We start from the raw sequence: 23,062 nt of genomic DNA on the forward strand, positions 1-23,062 counted from the left end.
GGGAGGTCGAGGGAGAGAAACACTATAATAGAAAGAGACAAATCTAAGACCTTTTATGGAGAAAGTGTCTGGAGAGAGAAAGACTCTAACGATTAGGAAAAGTTCTCAACGGCTGCGTATTCTGCTCAGTCGCGGCTGAAGTGGTCCAGCATCAGGTCTTCCGCCTCCTTACTGCCGTTATGTGTGTGTGATTCATTGGTGTCAGGTCTGTTTTTGTCCAGCCAACTGTCGTCCATCTGGTTCAGCCATGGGACGATACACAGGCGAGTGGTCAGCCCAGCACTGGCACGCACACACAAACACAAACACACGCACCCAAGCACACACACACGCACCCAAGCACACACACACACGCACGAGCACGCACACATACTCTCATACATGCCCACGCAAACATGTACGCACACACATGAAGGCATGTAGACTCACACATACATACACACATACACACACGCACACACACAACTGCGCCCAAGCATACACATACACATACATACACACACACACGCACAAACACACACACACACATACAATTGCCCACACACACACACACACATAAACGCACAGGAGGCATGTACACCCAGACAGAGACACACGCACATGTATGCATGTAGACAAACATACAAACACACAAGCATACACAAAGTAGAGAGCGCAGTTCATTTCAAATAATAAAAAAATAATTGGCACTTTTCCCCAGAATGATGTCTTTCAATTCCCTCTAAAGTTGTGTTCTGAAATAGAGCGGCCCAATTAAGTCATTCCTCCCATCTTCTGGCTCTCTATCTGATTGAGCTCTCCGTTCTTTGAATGGAGAAGCTGCACAAGCGCAACAATCATTCTGTCTCGCCAAACCCAAAATAATTAGCCTTGAGCTGGCCACAGTGTTGTGTATGGGAGCGGTTTTATCTTCTTAATGCATCTTTGAGTCTCCCTGGATGACTTCACCTCTGGGACCTCAGTGTATTGTTATTGAGGCTAAACAACGCGCGGGGGATCGGCGGAGGAGCCAAGACTTTACCGTGGAATTGAAAGCTCTTAATGAGGAATTAATGGCGCCATTAATCACCATCAAGGAAGCGTTGTGCCGGGGATCGATAGCACGAAAACACACCGTAGAAGAGTGCCGGGAAGTAGACTGTGAAATCAGTGCCATGGTAGCATTGACCTCCTCCACGCAGAGGGGCGCTTTCAGGAACAGGTCGAGTGATGCGACTCGCTCAAGGGTGCAGGCAGCTAGGCCTCGGGCGGCAGGGATCGAACCCGGTACCTATTGGCTGTGCGCTGTCAGCCGTGCAAGGTGACAGCCAGCTGGTCAGGAGCAGTGAGCATGAGGGGTCTTGCTCCGGACACCTCGACACTCTAGCTAGGAGGAGCCGGGGATCAAACTAGCAACCTTCCAGTTACCAGCCCACCCGCTCTACCATCAGCCTCATGCCGCCCCCTGTTCTCCTGCCCCAACCTCAACATACCGCCACCATGTTTTTGATTTTACTCACTCGTTTCCATTTGACTATTTAGTACTGAGGAAGGCGGTTTTTCTCAAAGGGACTCACTTTGAATTCAGATGCAGGTCAGGGAGGAGCAGGTAGGGGCGAGGCCTCCTGCTCAAGGACGCCTCCAGGCTGGGCTCCAGACATTAAAGGATCAAACCCCCAACCTTTGAGCTGCACTCACCTTCCCCTTCGCCACACACTCCCACATGCTTTTCACCGTTAAACTGTTCAATATTAAACACCTTATCCTAAAGGGACTTCCAGTGAATTCAGATACAGCAGGAGCAGGCAGGGGTCAAGAGTCTCGCTCATGGATTTAGGAGCCACCATCACCACCACAGCACGGCCACCTTTATCTAACCCTTTATCTAACCACCCTGTCACGCACCCCCCCCCCCCCCCCCCCTCCTCCTCCAGCATTGTGGGCCACACAGAGCCCTACACCAAGCTGTGCTGCAAGGGCTTCTGCATCGACATCCTGAAGAAGCTGTCGCGCAACATCAAGTTCTCCTACGATCTGTACCTGGTCACCAACGGCAAGCACGGCAAGCTGGTCCGCGGGATCTGGAACGGGATGATCGGCGAGGTGAGACGGCTACCACCATCAAGACCATCACGACCCCCATGACCATCAGGACCAACCCCACCATCACTACCATCACTACCATCACCACCACCACCACCACCTGCACCACTACCACCACCATCACCACCATCACCACCATCACCACCACCACCACCAACACCTTCACCAACACCACCACCACCACCACCATTACCACCTCCACCACCACCACCATTACCAACATCATCACCACCACCACCACAATCACCACCACAATCACCACCACCACCACCACCCCCACCTCCACCACCACTACCATCACTACCATCACCACCACCACCACCACCACCACCATTACCACCACCACCACCACCACCATCACCACCACCACCACCACTACCATCACCACCATCACGACTGTCACAACCATTACGAGTTCTTTAGGATGTTTACACATGATTCTTTGATTCAGATTCAGATTCAGAAGATCTTTAATACCGGGATTCCTTGATCCTTATTACAACAAGTAGAGAAACAGCACAAAATGTAATACTAGCTAAAACATGCCACAGAACGTTTGAAATACAAGAGTTCCTAACTCACTAACCTCCTGTTCAGAGTCCCGGAGCTGCTTTGCTCCCCGGTCAAGTTGTCGTTTTAGACTTTATAAGAAATTCTTGGTGTCGCTCCAGTATTGTTGGAACACTTTGGTTGTTCGCAGCCTCTCCTCGTTAGTCACGTTTGGATGGAAGCTAACTGACTACACGCAAATGTGACGGGACATAAGTGGCCCATCTCGGAGGGTTCACCCAACGCTTCGAGCGGGACTGTTGGATTTACCTCGTGAACAACGAGACCCGCAGCAGCCTGGGCACAAGAACCTGACAGCACTGTGGCGCCCGGGGTGTCCTTAAGTGCCCTGAAGTGGTAGAGGGGGTCCAGGGGAGACATGGCTGGCTGGACGCGGAGCATCAATGTCACGCTAAGAGGCGTTCACATTTACAATTTAGCGCTGACACTGGAGTGACTTCCAAAGTGACTTCAGAGGTAGGCCGAAAACAATCAAACTTTAATTTGGAGGAAAAGTGCAGAACAAGGTAGTTTCGAAAACAAACAAACTGAACTAATCTCAGAGTAGCAAACTAAAACTGAAGGTAAGTCAGATGTATGTGTTAGTATTAACATATGCATCATATAAAGGCAGACCATGAAACGCATGGATCCACCCAGCTACCAGAGGAATGCGTCAGTTTTGCCTGAAATGTTTTATTGGTCGCTGGTTTTTGTGGTTGTTAGAGAAGCAAGACGAAGAGATGCAAGACATTGATTATCAAAGCTAAGTCAGAACACCCTTTACGCCTCGTTTCCACATACGTATGTTTTTCGTGTCCGTGCTTCCGTAAATTTACGGAAGGAGTCGCTAGTGTTTTACGTACGGGCATGAATTTATTTACGGACAAAAGATGTTAGGAGAAATCAGCGGATTGCTTACTCCGGGTAGGAAATGAGTGCCCAAATGAAGGAGTTCAAGTACCTCGGGGTCTTGTTCGCGAGTGAGGGTACTATGGAGCTTGAGATTGGCCGGAGAATCGGAGCAGCGGGGGCGGTATTGCGTTCGCTTTACCGCACCGTTGTGACAAAAAGAGAGCTGAGCCGCAAGGCAAAGCTCTCTATCTACCGGTCGATCTTCGTTCCTATCCTCACCTATGGTCATGAGGGTTGGGTGATGACCGAAAGGACGAGATCGCGGGTACAAGCGGCCGAGATGAGTTTTCTCAGAAGGGTGGCTGGCGTCTCCCTAACTCGGATTAGAGCCGCTGCTCCTTTACTTAGAAAGGAGTCAGCTGAGGTGGTTCGGGTATCTGGTAAGGATGCCCACTGGGCGCCTTCCTTGGGAGGTGTTTCAGGCACGTCCAGTGGGGAGGAGACCTCGGGGAAGACCCAGGACTAGTTGGAGAGATTATATCTCAACACTGGCCTGGGAACGCCTCGGGATCCCCCCGTCAGAGTTGGTCAATGTGGCCCGGGAAAGGGAAGTCTGGGGCCCCCTGCATGAGCTGCTCCCCCCGCGACCCGACCCCGGATAAGCGGATAGGAGACCGGTACTTTGGAACATGAGGATCGACATATACAGAGATAAAAACAAAACCAACAGGCTTGGAAAAAGATCGCTGAGGAGTTTGGCCTGCAAGGTACCTAGCCTACAAGTTTTGTGAAAAACATAAAAACGTTCATACGTTATCTCCGTAAAACGACGGCGAAAGTTAAATTTTTTGAACGTATATTACGGACATACCGGACAGAAATTTTACGGAGGGGAGGAGTCTCGGAGGAAAAACGGACATTACGGAGAATCACATAGGAATGAATGGACTTTCGGTCGGAGACGGTTGGATCGCATACGAGAATGTACGTATGTGGAAACGAGGCGTTAGGGGCCTAAACACACTAAATCCTCTACTAACACTAAAATGGCCGTTCTAATCAATGCAAATCGCTGCCACAAAAATCACTCCAACAGCCACCGTCCACACCAAGCACAACCTGCGATAAGAAATGACATCACAAACAGCTCCATTAAGCAGCGGGGGCAATTAGAGCGTCCCTCCCGCTTCCTGCTGTCAAGGCCCCGCCCATACATGGCTTATGTAATGGGATGCAATTCCTGGTGATGCGTTGGTGGGTGGATTACTGGGGATCATGTTGTACGAGGCCGCCATGAAAAGACAGGACAAGATCAGCGCGCCCACCGCCGCCACCGCCCTTCTGTTTGTCAACAGACTCAGGGGGCGGGGCTTGTCAGCCAGCGGACGGGTTTATGTCGGAGACGGGCGGCGGGGGCTCATGCGCCAGAGCCAGCGGCCTTTAAATAGCGGGTGATTTATGACAGAGCTTCTGTTCAGCTTTTATACTTTCTGTCCCTCGCCCCTTCCACCTTCTCATCCTCTCTTTATTTCACCCCTCCCTCTCTCTCTCTCTGTCTGTCTGTCTGTCTGTCTGTCTGTCTGTCTGTCTGTCTGTCTGTCTGTCTGTCTGTCTGTCTGTCTGTCTGTCTGTCTGTCTGTCTCTCTCTCTCTCTGGCTTTGATTTATCAATCTCTCCTCCGTCTCTTTAACTCTTTGACCATCTTAATCTCTCTGTTATCCTCAGTCACTGCCGCTCTCTGCCCCTCTCTCTATCTCTCATATAAAAATAGAGTGAGTTAGAGATAGATGGACAGATATACATTGCTTTAATGTGCTGTGATTACTTATTATTTGGGAAAAGTACATTTGTTTCTCTTTGTCTGTTTGTGGTAATTTCTCTAAAATATTTAGCGTCCTAACATTTAAACATCGAACTCGCTCTCCATCAAACGCAGAACAGAGTTCGCAGATAAAAATATATTAATTCTTGAAATGAAACTCAGGTATTTTTTAAACTAGGCATATATCTTAAAATGCATAATTTAATACTAAACTTTTAAGTCTAAAAGAACCATCTTAAAATACTAGATTATATATTTATTTTGAGGAAGTGAGGAGTGAGGGAAATGTTTTAAACACTAGAGAGGCAGCTTAACCTCTCAACCTGACATTACTCATCTCTAGCTGAGGTCAATTAGTCTCTCTCTCTCTCTCTCTCTCTCTCTCTCTCTCTCTCTCTCTCTCTCTCTCTCTCTCTCTCTCTCTCTCTCTCTCTCTCTCTCTCTCTCTCTCTCTCTCTCTCTCTCTCTCTCACACACACTTTCTCTCTCTATCACTCCCTCCATCTCTCTCCCCCTCTCTCTCTATCTCTCTCCCCCTCCCTCCCCCCTCCCTCTCACCTGACGGCTGTGTGTTGTGCGTGCTGCTGTGGTTGCAGGTGTTCTACAAGCGTGCAGACATGGCCATCGGCTCGCTGACCATCAACGAGGAGCGCTCCGAGATCATCGACTTCTCCGTGCCCTTCGTTGAGACGGGTATCAGCGTCATGGTCGCCCGTAGCAACGGCACCGTGTCCCCCTCCGCCTTCCTGGGTGGGTCGGAAACACTGATCACAAACACACACACACACACACACACGCAAACACACACACACACACACACACACACACACACACACACACACACACACACACACACACACACACACACGCACACACACACACACACACAGACACAGACATACACACGGACCAAATGGAGTTTACAATGATAATATAAACACCAAATAATGAATGAAACCATGCAGTCTCCTGGGATTGTGAGTGCTAACCAATCAGAAATCAGTACAACCCTAGACTTCATATTATAAGATTAGTGTCCTGTAACTTTGTGTGCCTCAACTTTGTTATTTTACTTTGTGTGTCGTAACTTTGTGATTTCTAATCTATTATTTGACATGGGTATCCTAACTTTGCGTTGTGTAACTTTGTGATGTGTAACTTTGTGATTTGTAACTTTGTGATTTTATTTTGTGTATTGTAACTTTTTGATTTGTAACTTGGTGCACGATAACCTCGGGATTCTGAACTTTGTGTTTGTTAACTCTGTGTCCTATATCTTTCTATCCTTTAACTTACTGTCTTGTCCCTGTGTGTCCTGTTACTCTGCGTCCGATACCCGTCTGCTTCGTACTCTCTGTCCCTAAAGTCTCCTCTTGTCCCTCGGGCCCCCCAGAGCCCTACAGCCCGGCCGTCTGGGTGATGATGTTCGTGATGTGTCTCACCGTCGTGGCCATCACCGTGTTCGTGTTCGAGTACTGCAGTCCTGTCGGCTACAACCGCAGCCTCATCTCCGCCAAAGGTCTGTCCCCCCCCCCCCCCCCCCCCCCCCTACATCTCCAAACCCCCTCACTGTCACCGGGGAACAATGGGCGAGAGAATCTGCTCATACTATTAGGTTATACAGAAAATGCTCTACTCCAATCTCATTATATTCTGCCTGATGGGAAAGTTCTAAGTGAGCAGCAGCACAAATTCTGCGGGTTAAATATAATACTTTAAAGGTGTATGCCTGCCAACACGCTATCAACAACAACGACATTACGTCACATTAGAACGCTACAATTCTAGCCCGCTAATGCATAAATTATTAGATTTAGCCCCCCCCCCCCTCCCATCTCTCCTAACATCTAGTGTTTGCTTTGCTGGAGTGTGATTATGGTAAATATTGTCCCATATATAGCAGTGAGTAGCCCTCATCAAACTATAATTAGCACACGCTACTATCCCGGTATACACTGGAGGTCCCGCTGTTCTGACCTCCATACCATCTGCTGGATTAGTTCCCCCCCTCCGGTCTGACCCACTGTGGTCCTGTTCTACATGTGGCTCCTCTCTCTGGTACCTCCGTGGTTATCTAACTAGGAGTCTAGAGTGCACTCTGTTGAGCTGGACCATTGTGATGTATTCAAAGTTGTATATTCCCAGAGCTACTCTCCTAACTCCGCTCATACGCTGTGCCTCATGGGCTATAACCTAAGCCAATCAGAGAGACTTTATACATTCCACAATCACTATCTACCTATGTCATCTATTTGACTTGGGCATTTTTGACGCTAAATACAAGATGAACCTTAAAATATGACTTGGGCATTCATGCGATGAAGCATACGAAATGTTGTTGAACATTTGTAACTTTCGGAGCTCAGAACACATTTTGATGAGTGGAATCATAAACTACGGCTGACCTTGCGCTACAGGTTCCCTTGGCCACTCTGTAATCGGTCTGGTTGCTTTATGAGAAACGAGGCGATGCGGGGCTATAACTCTACCCTTTGGAGCGGCTCCAGTATCGACCCTATGCTTCAATTGTTCTCAGCCTCGAGCACAAGTCGCTTTGGACAAACATCAGCTCAAACAAAAAGCAAACGTCAAACACGCGAACAACCCCCGTTTACGTTGACCCCCCCCTCTTCCAGATCCCGGGGGCCCCACCTTCACCATCGGCAAGTCGGTGTGGCTGCTGTGGGGCATCGTGTTCAACAACTCGGTGCCCATCGAGAACCCCAAGGGCACCACCAGCAAGATCATGGTGCTGGTGTGGGCCTTCTTCGCCGTCATCTTCCTGGCCTCCTACACGGCCAACCTGGCCGCCTTCATGATCCAGGAGCAGTACATCGACACCGTGTCCGGCCTCAGCGACAAGAAGGTGGGAGGGCGCTGGCCGGTTGGTTGGGAGAGGGGGGGGGGGGATGTTTTCTTCTCGTCCGAGGGACCCGATTGTTTGGTGGCTGGTGGGGAAGGGGAGGGGAAAGAGTGGGAGGATGAGATGGAGAGGGAAGGAGAGAGGGAGGGGAGAAAGGGAGGGTGTGATGGGGGGCGAGGGAGGGAGAGATGGGGGGCAGAGAGGATAAGAGAGAGGGAGGGGGAGAGAGAAAAGAGAGAGGGAGTGAGAGAGGGAGGATGAGATGAGAGGGAGGGAGAGAGGGAGGGAGAGAGGATGGGAGAGAGAGAGGGAGAGAGAGAGGGAGGGGAGAGAGGGAGGGATAGAATCAGGGAGAGATGGAGGTAAGGGGGAATAGAAAAATAGCATAATAAGGGGAGGGAGAAAGTGAGAGAGAAATCATTGTATCTGTAATCTTATCTTTAGCTTTCCCCTCTATCTCGCATGTGTGTGGGTTTAGTTTCTAGTGGTGCATATAAGTCTGTAGATATGTGTGCACGTGTGTGTGTGTGTGTGTGTGTGTGTATTTTGTACAATGCGTGCCGTGTATACAAGTTGTGTACTTCATGTAGTAAAAAAAACAGCTTAAAGAGAAACACAACCTAAACTCAGAGTCACAACATCACACTGCAATGAAAAAACAATTTACACGTTTCCTCTGGGGATGTAAGTTCCTGTTGAACCTCCAAAACAAGACATTAGGTTAGTTTCCTAGGAGAGACTGGAGGGGATTAGGGAGGGAGAGAGAGAGAGAGGGAGAGGGAGAGGGAGAGGGAGAGAGGGGGAGAGAAAGATTAATCCCAACCCACTCCTATGACCGGCTGCATTACCCATTAGAGGGAGGGAGAGTGTGAGATGGGGAACAAGGGAGAGAATGAAATTGAGAATTGGAGGGAGGGTGAGATGAATAAACATAATGCAGGTGAGGGGGAGAGAGAGAGAGAGAGAGAGAGAGAGAGAGAGAGAGAGAGAGAGAGAGAGAGAGAGAGAGAGAGAGAGAGAGGGGACAGAAGGAGAGAGAAATGCAGAAAAAAATTATAGAGAAAAAAAGTCACTAGAAGTCATTCAAAGCCTGCCAGTTCACTCCATTTCCCTTTCTATTTTTACTCGTCTTGAGTCATCCCCGCGACTCGTCCCGACTCGGCAAACGGGCCAATAGGAAACGACCTTGGTCGGCAAGCGCTTGTGAGGACGCGTCGTCACAGAGATTGTCCTCGGGGGGGTCACACGTGCGGGTTTGCATCACAGTGGTCGTCGTGGCGATCACCTTCCTGGGATTTATTGAAAGTCGCGGTGTGAGAGCTGCGTGCGGTCGCGTTAGCGGCGGGGCCGAGTCCTTGTGTTAGGGGGGTAATTTATGACATCATCAGGCGGCTGATGCCCTCCGTGGGTCGCGTGCGCAGAATGAGAGATGTTAATATTAGGGGAACGCCGGGTGGCGGCCCCCGCTAGTGTGAGGGTGGTGGTGACAGAACGAGGGAGGGACATGGGTTCCGATTGCATGGTCCATATATTGGGCTGGGCTTAGGTAGAGGGAGGTAGCGTGGGTTGACCTGTAACTAGAAGGTTGCTAGTTCCATCCCATGCTTATGTCGGCGGGTTGACCTGTAACCCGAAGGTTGCTAGTTTGATCCCCGGTTCAGGAGTTGGAGCAGGTTGAACTGTAACGGGAAGGTTGCTAGTTCGGTCCCTGGCCCAGGAGGTATCGGGGATGACATGTAACAGGAAGGTTGCTAGTTCGATCCCCGGCACCTGCTAGCACCTGCGAGTGTCGAGGTTTCCCTGAGCAAGACATCGCCTTGCATGGTTGCCTCCGCTGTGAATGTCTGTATGTCTGTAAGTCGCTTTGGGTAGAAGTGTCTGCTGGAATGTAAATGTACTGTTTTACTTTGTCATATTCTGCATTAAAAAATGATAAGTGTTGTCGCATTAGAAGTCCTAGTAGGAGGAACCAGAGCCTCCAGGTCTTTATTTCGCACCCCCCCCCCTCCCAACACCAGCAGTCCCCTGCCATCCCAAGTCCTCTAAACTAGTGTTAGTGAGGTTAGCGTCATCACCATGGTAACCACAAGGTTGCAGGGCAATCTTCCAAGCGCCTCTCCTCGACCTTGATTTCTTTTGACCTTTGACCTTGACCATGAAAACCAAGGCTGGGCATTGGTTCTGAAACACTTGATCTTGACGAAACATCTTGATCTGACAAATCAAACCCCTAGACTCGCTTCTCCCGGCTACCGCGAAAGACATGCGCTCGTGTCCAGCATAATGAAAGTGGGTCTGTGTTTCACGTTCTTACAATTTACATTTAGGACATTTAGCTCATTTTGCATACGCTTTTATCCAAAACGACTAACAATAAGTACAATTTTGAGAAGCAACCATATATAGCTGTGGGTGCATTACGGATGTTCATAGAACCAAGAGCTGAGCCCTAACAATCGCTAGGTTAACCCATTACCCGTGTACAACAAAGATAGCTAGGATAAGATGCTACAACATGCTAAGTCCTTTTTTTTAAGTGCAAGGACGTACAACATAATATAAGTGGCTAAGAGGGGTCGAGGTGGTCTAGGTGAACTCTGAACATCCATACGTCCAATGCATCCATGATCCCACTCTAACCGAACGGCAGGAATACCGTGACGATAACGTTGATTTCCATCCTTTTACTGGCCTACATTCGTCTGGAGCTAATGAACAAGGCAGCGCTTTCTAATGTCAGTAATGCCACGCCTTTCCTCTCTCTATGGGCGTATTAAGAGGAACATGGCCCAGCGCCCCCACCCCTAAGGCGTCGTATGTATGGATGAGTTGAGGAATGGCAGTTGGCTTGATGAGGAAGAGGGGAATCGTTGTTGTTTTTTTCCAGGAGCCTGGAGCTAACCGTGGCCTTGACTCGACTGTGCTCCTGATAGCCCGGGTCCTCCAGTCATAGATCTAAGTGTGCAAATGAACAGAGAGCGATAGCGAGAGAGAGAGAGATAAACGTTCGTGCCCACCGTACAGCAATCTCGACTTTAAGGAGGGGCGGGTTGAATGCTGAGCAGGTTCGCCGGCCGCTAGCGTCGTGTTAATCTCTCTTTGCTGCAGATCAAAGGTTGGCTCTTTGTTGTTTCGGGTTCAGATCCTTCACTCTACTGAGGAGGAGACACTGAACCGGTAGAACGGCACCATGGTGTATCGGGGAACCGGTCGACCAAATCGCAGCCATATGCTCGTTCTCTGATCCGATCTTTGCCACCATGCATTGTGAAATGTATAGACACGGTGTTGGGCCGTGGTTTTGATATCGTCACGTGACATAGTTATTATTATAACAAACAGCCATTAACATGCAGGGATGCAGTTTTAGCTTTTCCTCCTTCCGTTTTTCTAGTTTCAAATCAAAGCCACCATGATCAGATTTAGAATTTCCCCTGGGGATCAATAAATGATACATCTATATCTATCCATATATCCGACCCACGTTTTGTCGTGGCAGATTATTTGCAAAACATTGCTTCTGGGATAGATGAGACTTCTCAATGCAAAAAAGCGCACAATAGTTATAGACAATTAACTTATTTTAATATATGCATACACTAGTCTCCTCCCTAGCAGAGTGAGCCGAGGATAATGTTTCCCAGAGCTATTTAAACAGTTCCCCCCTCCCAACAATGCAGTTGTAAAGCATCATATCAGGGAAATGTTTACAGAGTTGCCTGTGTTCTCATCAAGTATAAGGATGCATAAGGGGATCCCTGCTCCATTGTGAACGGTTTACCCCAGGCACAAAGATTAATGTTAGATTATACTAGGAGCAGGTGGGGAGGCTAGACAATACAAGGAATAGGAACCAAAGCTTTAATGATTAAAAGGAAACAACATATGGATTTTCCAATCACAGTTTTCATCTCGTTCCTCCCCTGACGAGGTCCGCAATACAAACCAGCGACATTAACCGGGAATGTTACGGATTGCCTTCTCCTTTCCCCCCCGTTTTTTGTACAGTTTCAAAAGCCGCAGGAGCAGTACCCTCCGTTCCGCTTTGGGACGGTCCCAAATGGCAGCACGGAGAGGAACATAAGGAGCAACTACCCGGAGATGCACTCGCACATGGTCAAGTACAACCAGAAAGGGGTGGAGGACGCCCTGAACAGTCTGAAAACAGGGTAGGTGGCTGCCAGCACACAGGACGCGATGGAAAGGAGATGGGAAAAAAACCTGGGCTATTATTACACCAGGAAACACAAGGGAGGTTATCAAACAGGAAACGAGCGGAGGAGAGGGAAAAAATGGGATGGAAAAAGTGCAGGGGGATGTGTTTAGTGTGCTGAGTGGAAAATGTGTTCAGGATATCAGATTTTATTCAGTGTTTTACTGCAAACAAACCGGAGGTGAAAATGCTCTTCAAAGAGAATATTTGATTTCCTGTGATTATTAAACTGAAACACTATATAAGATTGTATTAATGGTATAAACGTTCCTATCTGCTCTACTGTTAACATTACCCGGGTAAGGGCTTGTATGCCCTTGCGGTATTGTTAGAAGCTTTGGATCAAAGCTTCCATTAAATGTCATACAGCTGTAAAACCTTTTTCTCTTTCAACAATTTCTATAATGAAGCGTACGTATCGATTGATAACAAGGCGTTTCAAAACACCTCCACTAACAGTGTCTCACATACCTCCACCTGTGGTCCCTCTCCACCCCCTTCTCTCTCCATCCTCTCTCTCCATCCCCTAACCCTCCACTCTCTCCATCCACTCTCTCCACCATCTCTCTCCTCCCTCTCTCTCCATGCCCTAACCCTCCACTCTCTCCATCCACTCTCTCCACCATCTCTCTCCTCTCTCCCCTCCCTCCCTCCACCCCTACCCCTCTGCACTCCATCATCTCTCTCCTTCCTCTCTCCTCCCTCTCTCTCTCCATCCCTTACCCCTCCTCTCTCCACCCTCTCTCTCCTCCCTCTCTCTCCATCCTCTGCCCCTCCTCTACTCCTCCTCTCTCTCCACCCTCTCTCTCCTCCCTCTCCCCTCCCTCTCTCCCTCCTGTCCCTCCATCCTCTCCACCTCTTGGCCCTATCTCCTGCAGGAAGCTGGACGCGTTCATCTACGACGCGGCCGTTCTGAACTACATGGCCGGCAAGGACGAGGGCTGCAAGCTGGTGACGATCGGCAGCGGAAAGGTCTTCGCCACCACGGGCTACGGCATCGCCCTGCAGAAGGAGTCCCGGTGGAAGCGTCCCATCGACTTGGCGCTGCTTCAGTTCCTAGCAGATGGTAAACGGCACTATGTTGAATAACCGGGCCCTTACTGTAACACTGGGCCCTTCGGCAGTATCGAGGCTCTGGCGGTGGTGTGTGTCGCTGCAGTTTTGTTCCTTTTTTGTCACGGTGAGACTGAAGGGCAAATGGAAATTGGAAGGAGGTGGTGCACTACAGCTACGTCTCAGTGGTTACAACTGATTCACAGGGAGAGGGTACTTAGCACTTTAGGGTGTTTAGTGTTGCAGTGTACATAGCAATATGTCAATGTACTAAAAGAGGGTGGATAAATAGGGTAAATGAAGGTTAAATGAATAAATAACAAAGGTATGTTAGTGCTTCCAAGAGGCACTTGACCAACAAAACAACCCAAATCATCCCAAAGATCAGTTTTGTAGCCTGTCTCATGTGAGGGTACTTAGCATGTTAGGGTTTTTAACATGCTAGGGTAGCTAGCATTCGAGGGAACTTAGAAGTTTTGGTTATTTCTAATGTAACGGAACTTAGCATATTAGGGTATTTAACTTGTTAGGGTACTTAGCATGTTAAGATACTTAGCATGCAAGGATACCTAGCAATGTAGTGAACTTAGCATGTTAGGGTATTTAACATGTTAGGGTACTTAGCACGTTATCATACTTGCATGTTGGCGCACCAAAAGAACACCTTTTTACTTGCCTCTTACACGAAAAGTATTACAGAATTAAAGTTGCCTTGCCTTGCTTTGCCTAAACGAAACAAACGTCATTCACCGAGCGACCGATTCCCCGCCAGGCGACACGCAGAAGCTGCAGACGGTGTGGCTGACAGGCATCTGTCGCAACGAGAAGAAGGAGGTGATGAGCACCAAGCTGGACATCGACAACATGGCCGGGGTGTTCTACATGCTGCTGGTAGCCATGGGGCTCAGCCTGTTGGTCTTCTCCTGGGAGCACCTGCTCTATTGGAAGCTGCGGCACTCGGTGCGCGACTCGGACCGCCTCGACTTCCTTCTGGGCATCAGTAGGGTGAGTGTCGGACTGAAAGGGTGGGAAGGTCATCCGACGACCTTGTGTTGAGTTGAGGATTAATCGGCACCTATTGTTATTCACAACCTTCATCCCCAATGTGGTGATGACCATCCATAAAATATTATACCAGGGACAACGTTTTACTGCAAATTTAATAAAAAACGAGCCATAGAATTGCAGCAATAAATGCCCCCTCATCGTGAACACGAGACATTAACAGCGTTTTTTAAAGTAAAAAGTATTTTTTTTATATTTCTATTAGAAAATTAGAAAGTAAAGTGATAAATACACATATTTCCAGGCATAACATCAGAGAACCCAGAAACAAACAACATCATCTCATTCTACTGTCTTTTTCCGAAAGTATAAGAAAAAGGGGTTTGACCCATCGTCAGACAAGCGTCCCGCTCTCTCCAGAATCCCAGGGTCGTCAATATGTCCCGACTCGGTGGCCACGGGCTGTAAACCACTCAATTATCGCTTCTCGCTTCGCATAATAATGTCTGGAGAAGACGAATGATCAAGGCTTTATGAATACTTGAGGGGGTTACGTGAGGTATTGAAGGTAGCTGAGGTCAGAGACAGCCCACTGCTGAAGGAGTGAAATAATATTTGTACGTCTGTATGTGGATGTATTTATTTTGTATGTGTGTGTGTGTGTGCAGGTGTGCACATATATGTGTAGTATAAATGTACTGTATGTACTCCCTATATGTATGGATGTACGTGGCGATCCATAACTTAGGACATTGCATTATAAGAACCACCCTTCTTTGTTTCTGCTAAAGTGTGACGGATAACTGCACTTTTAAGGTAACTTAATCCACGCAGTGTCCCGATAAATACAGTCTCAGTTAAAAAACGTCCAGTCTTCTCGCTGAGGAGTCTATAGGTTAAGACTACACAACTACTGGCCGTCGCGCAGTAGTTCGAACACAAGCAGAGGACTACAAAACCACTAACACCAATCATAATCAGATGAACCATGAACCATCAAATGAGCAAACTGCCATAAAACGAGTAAACAGAACCACCTACCTCTGTGTGCAGTGTGATCCCTCAGAAAGGGAATTTAAATTGCCCCATTAGCGAGGCCTTCTTCTGAGAGTGTTTACAGCAGCAAGAGGTGGCGATTAAGCATTCTGCATCAACATCCGTGTTTGAAAGTTAAACAAAAACCGAGAAAGGGGGGGGATTGAAATGGAGAACCGGGGAATCGAACAAAGCAGGCGCGCGATCTGCAAGTCATTCTTCGACACGCATGAGGAGTTGTGAGGAAACGAGTGGCATGGCTGAGATGTTTCACAACACCGCTGATGGAGCTCTCAGAGGCGGCGGTGTGACACTGCCATCTAACTCTTTTAATGACACTGCTCCTTCTAATTGTGCCCACTTCATCTCTCCGGGGGAACTCAGAGATGAGCTTGAAGTGACATTGAAGCACCATAAATACTAATAAACGAAGTATACCCAACCCACGTGCCATGCACATAATTTCAAACTTTTCTCATTTGAACTTGCTTTATAGCGTGAACAATGCCAGGTGTATTCTCTTTGCCGAGGGTGAGGGAGGGTTATGTTTCGGGTTAGTTTTTCCGCGTCAGCAAACCCATACCTACTATTCGTGGCACTTTAGATAAAGCATCTGCCAAAGGATTAATGGTAGTAAAACAGTAAATGGTACTAAAGGCGATGTACCCGCAGTGACTCTGCTCAAATTGATCTTGATGTTGATGCAATTGTTTAAAGCTCAATTCTTCTTCTTGCTGTTCGGTTTTTATCTGGTAAAGCACTTTGCCTCGCCGTTCTCCACGGAAAGCTCTACAAGCAATGTTTGGATTGGGTCAACATAATTAAAAAACATGCTTTGTAATTAACATTTACATTTAGGGCATTTAGCAGATGCTTTTATCCAAAGCGACTTACAAGTACATCGGTCAGTTGAAAGAGAAGCAACAATATCGCTGTCGGTACATCAAGGATGTTCATAGAACCAAGTGCCAGGCACTAACAATTGCTAGGTTAACCCATTCCCCGTACACAACAAAGATAGGTAAGATAAGATGCTATCCAATGATGCTATCCAAGATGCTATCCATATGCAGTACTATTTTTAAGTGCAAGGCACTTTAAGTGCAACAAGTGCGTACATTAAGTGCCAGGACGTACAACATACAATAAGTGCGTAAGATGTGTTGTAATGTGAACAAAGGCGCCATGCTTACGGTCCCACCCTGGTAGGCGTTCACCGGTCCTCGACGCACCCTAACGTGCGCTGCGTGCTCCATATACAGGGCATCTACAGCTGCTTCAACGGCGTGGAGGAGAGCGACCACAACGGCAGCCTGCAGAACCCCGACGTCACGGCCAACTACACGCAGGCCAACATGCTGAAGATGCTGAGGACGGCCAAGGACATCGTGTCGTCGGCGCGCGTGGAGAACTCCCTGGACAACGCCACCAAGACGCTGGAGAGCTGGAGCCGGCGGGGCGGGGCCGACGGTGCGCGGGTCGCCGGCCCGCCGGCCCGCATCGCCACCTCGGCGGCGGACATGTGCCATGTCGGCGGCCGCGTGCCCTACATCTCCAGCATCTCGGACCACCCGCCCATGTTCCCCCAGAGGTCGCTCACGCCGACCCTGCCCGGCGGCGGGGGGGGCCACTACGGGGACAGCGGGCTGGTCCAGCCCCTGCTGCTGGACCAGGCCCGGGGCCGGCCCGTCCCGCTGCGCTACACCCTCCCGGCGCGGGGGGGCGCGGCCGCCGGCCACATGCTGGAGAGGACCCTCCCCATCTCCAGCCTCAGCAGCCCCCACCTCGCCATGCGGGACCCGGGCACCCCCGGCGGCGCCGCCCCCCACCCCCACCACCACCACCACCACCTGCTGCACCACCACGGGGGCAGCGGGGGCCGGCTCTACCTGGACGGCCAGCCCCGGCACCACCACCACCTCCCGGTCGCCGCCGCCGCCGCCGCCACGGCCGCCTCCTCCTCCGCCTACCTCCCCTACCGGGAGTTCCAGGTGCCCGACATCTACGTGGAGCACCGGGGGGCGCTGCGCCGGAAGTTCAGCTACCCGCCCGACTGCGTGAGCCGCAAGAAGCGGCCGCACAGCTACGTGTTTGACGGCGGGCCGCGGCCCAACGACTACGACGAGCCCACCGCCTGCCTGGCCGAGCTGCGGGCCAATCACCTGCTGGGGAACCACGCCCCCCTGGTGGCCACCGCCACCGCCGCCGCCGCCGCCGCCGCTCACTACCCGGGCCACGCCGCCAGCTGCAACTCCTGCATGAAGCCGTACCTGGAGGCGTACCCGGAGCCCGACGGGGACGACGCGCCGCTGCTGGGGATGGACAAGATGAACCGCCGCGCCTCCTTCCTCAAGGCCACCTGGGGCGGCGACCGCATCCGGCAGGTGGACGAGACCAAGGCCTCGGCGGGGGCGGGGGCGGGCGCGGCGGGGGCGTCGGCCTCCCCGGCCACCCGGGCGCTGGTGGGGGAGGTGCCGGACCTGTTCCCCCGCGGCGTGGTGACGGCGGCGCGGGCCAAGCAGCCCAAACACCACGCGGCCCAGCGGCACAAGATGTACGGCAGCCTGGGCAACAACCTGTCCTGCTTCCCCCTGGCGGCCGAGCCCGCCTACCTGGACCCCGCCCACATGGGCTCCTTCCCCTACAAGCAGAAGCTGCGCTACTACGAGTCCACGGGCCGGCTGCCGTCGTACCGCGAGGCGCTGCTCCACAACCTGCCGCCCACGGCCGCCGCCACCGCCACCCTGCGGCGCTCCTCGTCCTCGGCCACCGTGGTGCACAGACACTACTCCACCTACCTGAACGCCTACACCGACCTGCCCGTGTACGTGGGGCCGCTGGCGCAGGGCCACGCCCACTTCTACGACGCCACCAAGGACGCCTGCCACCTGTTCCCCTGCGGCGGCGGCGGCGGCGGCGGGCTGGGCCACGCCCACTGCCCCGAGACGGTGGCGTTGGCGCAGGCCCGCGCGGCCGCCGGGGGCGGCGGCGGTGGCGGCGGGGCGGACAGGGGGGCATCGGCGGGGGGGCCAGGCCAGAACAGCGTGCTGATGCGGAGCTACGACGGCTCGGGGACGCGGGAGGAGCTGGGAGGGGCGTGCGGGAACAGGGAGAGGCGGCAGGTGCTGGTGGCCCACCGGGTGAACATTGTGCCAAAGCCCTGGGGGAGGGTCTCCAGCCTGGAGTCCGAGGTGTGAGTGGACCCCTGATGCCTCCCCTAGACTCAGCCCTGGGTCTCCGGTCAGAGGTCGGGGGGTCACCATGCCTCCCCTAGACTCAGCCGAACGGTCTCCAGTCTGGAGTCAAAGGTGCGGGGTCTCCAGTCTGGAGCCAAGCCTCCTCTAGACTCAACACTCTGGATTTAGAGGCTTGAGGAGGAAGAGGGTCCTCTTCATCCTCTGCTCAAAGCAAAAATCGAAACTGTTCCAGGAACCGGGAGGACGCTGCTCTGCACGTTGGTGCAATAACACCCCTGGCTGCAGTGAGAGAGTACATGGGAGTACTTGCTCCAAAGGGGGGTCTGAGGAGTCGAGGGATGGAGGGAGAGGTGTACCGAGGGAGGGAGGGACGGCTATACTGCGGGTGGTGTGGGAGAGGTGGACTGAGGGTGGGGTGGAAGCCAGAGGAGAGTACGATGGACGGATATGTAACGACCGTGGGACTGCGTCATGCCGAGTGAATGGGGGGGGGGGGGATGGGGGAGTATTAAGGACGGTCACAAATAATAACTAATAAAAAAAAAGGAATTGATGAATAGTATTTAATACAATTTAATCTAATGTCTTATTATTTAAAGGATTATTTTAGAAACGCTGTCTTGCTGTGTGTGTGGGAGATCCGGGGAAGTATATATATACGGTCGCTTCTCACTATTTCTTTTTCGTTTTCGGTACGTCTTGTCATTTAAATTTAGAAGAACGTATTTTCTAAATTTCATTTAAAAAATAATTTCAAAATTCATAAGCGACTCATTTTCGGAGTGAAACCATGGGATCGAACGTCTTCCAGAGGCTTTTCCAGCCCAGCATTCCCGGATGAGGTCTGCTCTCTGATCCAGCTTTTTCACCCTCTGGAGTATACACGGAATCTTGTCGCGTTTTGGACCCCAGTTTTAAAAAGGGAAACTACGATATATATACATATATATATGAATAACTGCGTCTGTATTTCCATTGTTACACTTTCTCTTTAATAAAGGACTGAGGCTGTCTCTCACAAGCCTTTTGGAATCGGCTCCTCTGTCCATTTTGTTGATGTCTTCGGGGGGCGGGGAGAGATAAGGTGAAGCGATGCGGTGAAGAGACAAAGTTAAGAGATTAGCTTTAAGATATATGGAGATAAGCTTATATTAGATAAAAGCTGATGAAGGCCTTGGGGGATCTGTGTTGCTGCTGCCGTGATAGACGACAGAGAACAATATGAGTACAAAAAATGGATGTCAGTCTGTTGATAACATGTGGGAGAATCAGTGCATGACTCGTTTAATATATGAAACCGAAACGCGTCGATAGAACGGATGTCACTGTCTTGCTACAGGTCTGATATGCTCTATAGCATAGGATTGTTGCGGCAGCGGCTCAACGCTAGCTCGCGCTAAGTGGAATTTGATTTTGTGACAGGGAGATTCCCTTGCTTCAGCGACAGCGTTAGAATAAACGCGGCAGTCGCTGATAAACACATCAGTCCTCCCAGCTTATCTCCGTTGCTTTGTTATTGTATAAGAAAGATAAATGTTCCCACCAATCCGGTAGCTCGGGCCCGGCCCCAACGCTAACCGCTTCACGCTCGCGGAGCTAGCGCTGTTAAAACAACGCGCCGAGTCATCAGTTCATCCCGACAAGTCTGGATCCACACCCCCCTCTCCCCCCTCAGTCCAATCTGAAGCCTCTCACGAGGAAGGAGACATTTTACCGTTTACCTTTTCTCTGGGTTGTTTGGCAGCCCGCACCAGGGAATTACAGTCCTGTTTGAGTTTGAATGTGAACGAAAGTCATATTCGTAATAATTTGCCGATGGTGTTTCTCTGTGTTGTAAGATTTGGTTGAAACTTGTGTAATGACATTGGGCTGCACAGTCGTGGAAATTGTTTGACTCCCACCTAAAACGGTTTGGGTCCTTGTGTCCTTTAGCAAGATGGCCGGTCGCTAGGTGCTCACAAATGACCTGTAGCTAATTTAGTCAAACTGACTATTGGTACAAGCGTCCTGAATCATCAATGCTTAATAATATAAAAGACACTCAAAAATAACAGAAAAAGTCTGTTTTACTGGTAAACCATTGAGGACGAGGTATCAAAGATGTGTGTGGTCATGGATATACAGGATAATGAACACCTAAGCAGACTGTTGTGGTGGATTTGGGTGATTTATTACGACGCTGCTTCCATTTAATAACAAAACTAAATTGAACTCGATGTTCCATACGATGAACAACTTTCATCAACTTAATTCTTGCGAGCTAGTTAGAGGATATCAGACTCAGCTAGCATACAAATGCTATACATTACACTTAGACATGCTTTTGGCAGTGTTTAACATTATTATTATTTATGTATATTTATTTAGTACACAAATTAGACTTACAGCTTTTCAAATGACGATCACCATAGTGTGATAATCCTAATGTTCAACACTTTATAAGAAAGGAGAGAAGGACGTCTTGAAGGACCTATGAATCACACACACGCGTTCCTTTGGACTCATAAACATGCAAACCCCCCCCCCCCCCCCCTTCACTGGCTGCTACCCCCTAGTGCAGGAGAAATTGGGTTATGAATCATCCGTTACTACCGATCCTTGAGGCTACAGTTGCAGGAACCGTGAGCGAGGAATATTATTCGACCCCAACTGAAAACTGTCTCCCCCATTCAGCTCTGACCATCGGTTGTAATAGCATCGGGTGTAATTATGTGTCGCTGCTCCAATGTTGCAGGTGCCGACAAGGTTGTAGTGAAAGTTGATATTTAACCATGAGAGAAAAATCAACCATGACGTTAGAAAGAAATGCCTTAATGGTAAAAGGCCTTTAGCAGATATCCGTAAGTGTGCTAACCACTGATGAAACGTCATTTGTCTCCTCTGGTATCGTGGGTCTAGGCATTGTAATGGTTGCCCTGAGGCACTTTGAGATGAATAAATGGGGCTCCACGAGTGTTCAGTATTAGCATAACGTGCGTCGTTCTTCATTCCACCTTATTGATTGTTCTCTCGTTCGCTGTCCCGCGGCAATAGTGCCAATACCATGGCAAATATTTGGATACAATCCTATGCTATAGAGCATATCAGAATTTTAAAGGTATGACTCGAAGAATGGCAAAGAGTCAAAACGTGGTTCATTCAGAGCTACAAGGGGAATGGACAAGCACTCTGGAGGTGGTTCATGAAACATCTCCCGGATCTAGGTAACAATTCAGTCTATATGTGGGCGGAATGGTAAATAAGCCACACCTGTAAGCACTACAAATATGTGGTTCAATCGGGGTACTGACTTTAGGTTAACGTTAATATCTCCTCGTCTATACAAGGCATAGAATAATTTAATTGGCATCACCGCCGAGGCAATAACACCTCGTGGCTACAAATCCTCCCCTCTCTCTTCCTCAACAGCCTTTCCCATGTCTCGTTACTGCCTACCAAGACCCATCAGCACTTTATTAAAATTAAAAGGCTTTCGTTTCTCTATGTTAATCTGGGCTCCGCATGGGGCAGGGAGACTGCCAGGACCCTTTGCACATTCTTCAAGGTCTTCCTCAAGGTCAGCGGCTCCGCACGGCTCCGGCAAACTCTGCTCCAAAGTCTCTGACTCTTTCTCCGACGCCTCCGGGTCTCAGGATCATTAAAACCTGATTTGTAATCGAGAACGCGGAGAGATTAACGCCACGAGCGGCTAATAGGCGTGGGAACCGCCTTTTCCTCTTCAACCGACTCGTGTGCCCCCCTGCCGTGAGTCACCGCAGGATGCGAACCCATTGAGTCGTAGACGAGAAAATGGATATTTTTTGCCGTTTTCCATGTTTTTTTAATGACCGTCGGTCCGAACCGTACGCGCTGACACGTGACGAATGTTCTCACTCCTGCTCACGCTCCGACATCTGCTCTCCTCTTTGAAACGAAATCCACGAGAGAGAGAGAGAGAGAGACAGAGATAAGGGGAACAACAAAGCCAGACACTGCGCGACAACTCCTCTCTCTGTGTCACTGCATCAACACAGAGTACAGCATTATATCCATCTCCTACCTCTGGGAATATTTCTATGAATTCAATTTTACTCTCCATTTCCCTCGGACCGCTGATACATATTTAACGGTTCCCTCCCTCTCTCTCTCCCCGACCCGTTCTCTCTGTCCGACCCGCTCTCCCTCTCTCCCTCTCTCCATCCCTTCAGTTAAAGACAGTCAGACAGGAAGTAGCGTGTAGGAGTGTGAACCCCGGGGGAGCAGCTTTAGAGGATGTTCAGACGGTTCGGCCGACATCACCTCCTCATAATCTCATGTCCCTTCCCTTACACCGCAGTTGACAGCAAAGCGCAGCACAGTAAGGCCTCGAGTCTGAAAAGAACATCAACAAGGGGGTGGGAGGAACGACA

General features: G+C 50.0%; 1 protein-coding gene across 1 annotated transcript in view; it reads left to right on the forward strand.

The window, feature by feature from the left end:
- Positions 1-19,147, forward strand: part of grin2ca (glutamate receptor, ionotropic, N-methyl D-aspartate 2Ca) — a gene marked incomplete in the record, with an annotated part of 53,439 nt that extends 34,292 nt beyond the window's left edge. Inside the window, 8 exon segments of the mRNA XM_030349751.1 lie at positions 1,914-2,082; positions 5,905-6,058; positions 6,702-6,827; positions 7,945-8,174; positions 12,180-12,340; positions 13,263-13,450; positions 14,210-14,442; positions 16,740-19,147. Coding sequence (XP_030205611.1) covers positions 1,914-2,082; positions 5,905-6,058; positions 6,702-6,827; positions 7,945-8,174; positions 12,180-12,340; positions 13,263-13,450; positions 14,210-14,442; positions 16,740-18,674 — 3,196 coding nt within the window.
- Between the last annotated feature and the right edge of the window lie 3,915 nt (positions 19,148-23,062).

This window comes from Gadus morhua, chromosome 2, assembly GCF_902167405.1.
Source record: "Gadus morhua chromosome 2, gadMor3.0, whole genome shotgun sequence".
Lineage (NCBI taxonomy): Eukaryota > Metazoa > Chordata > Actinopteri > Gadiformes > Gadidae > Gadus > Gadus morhua.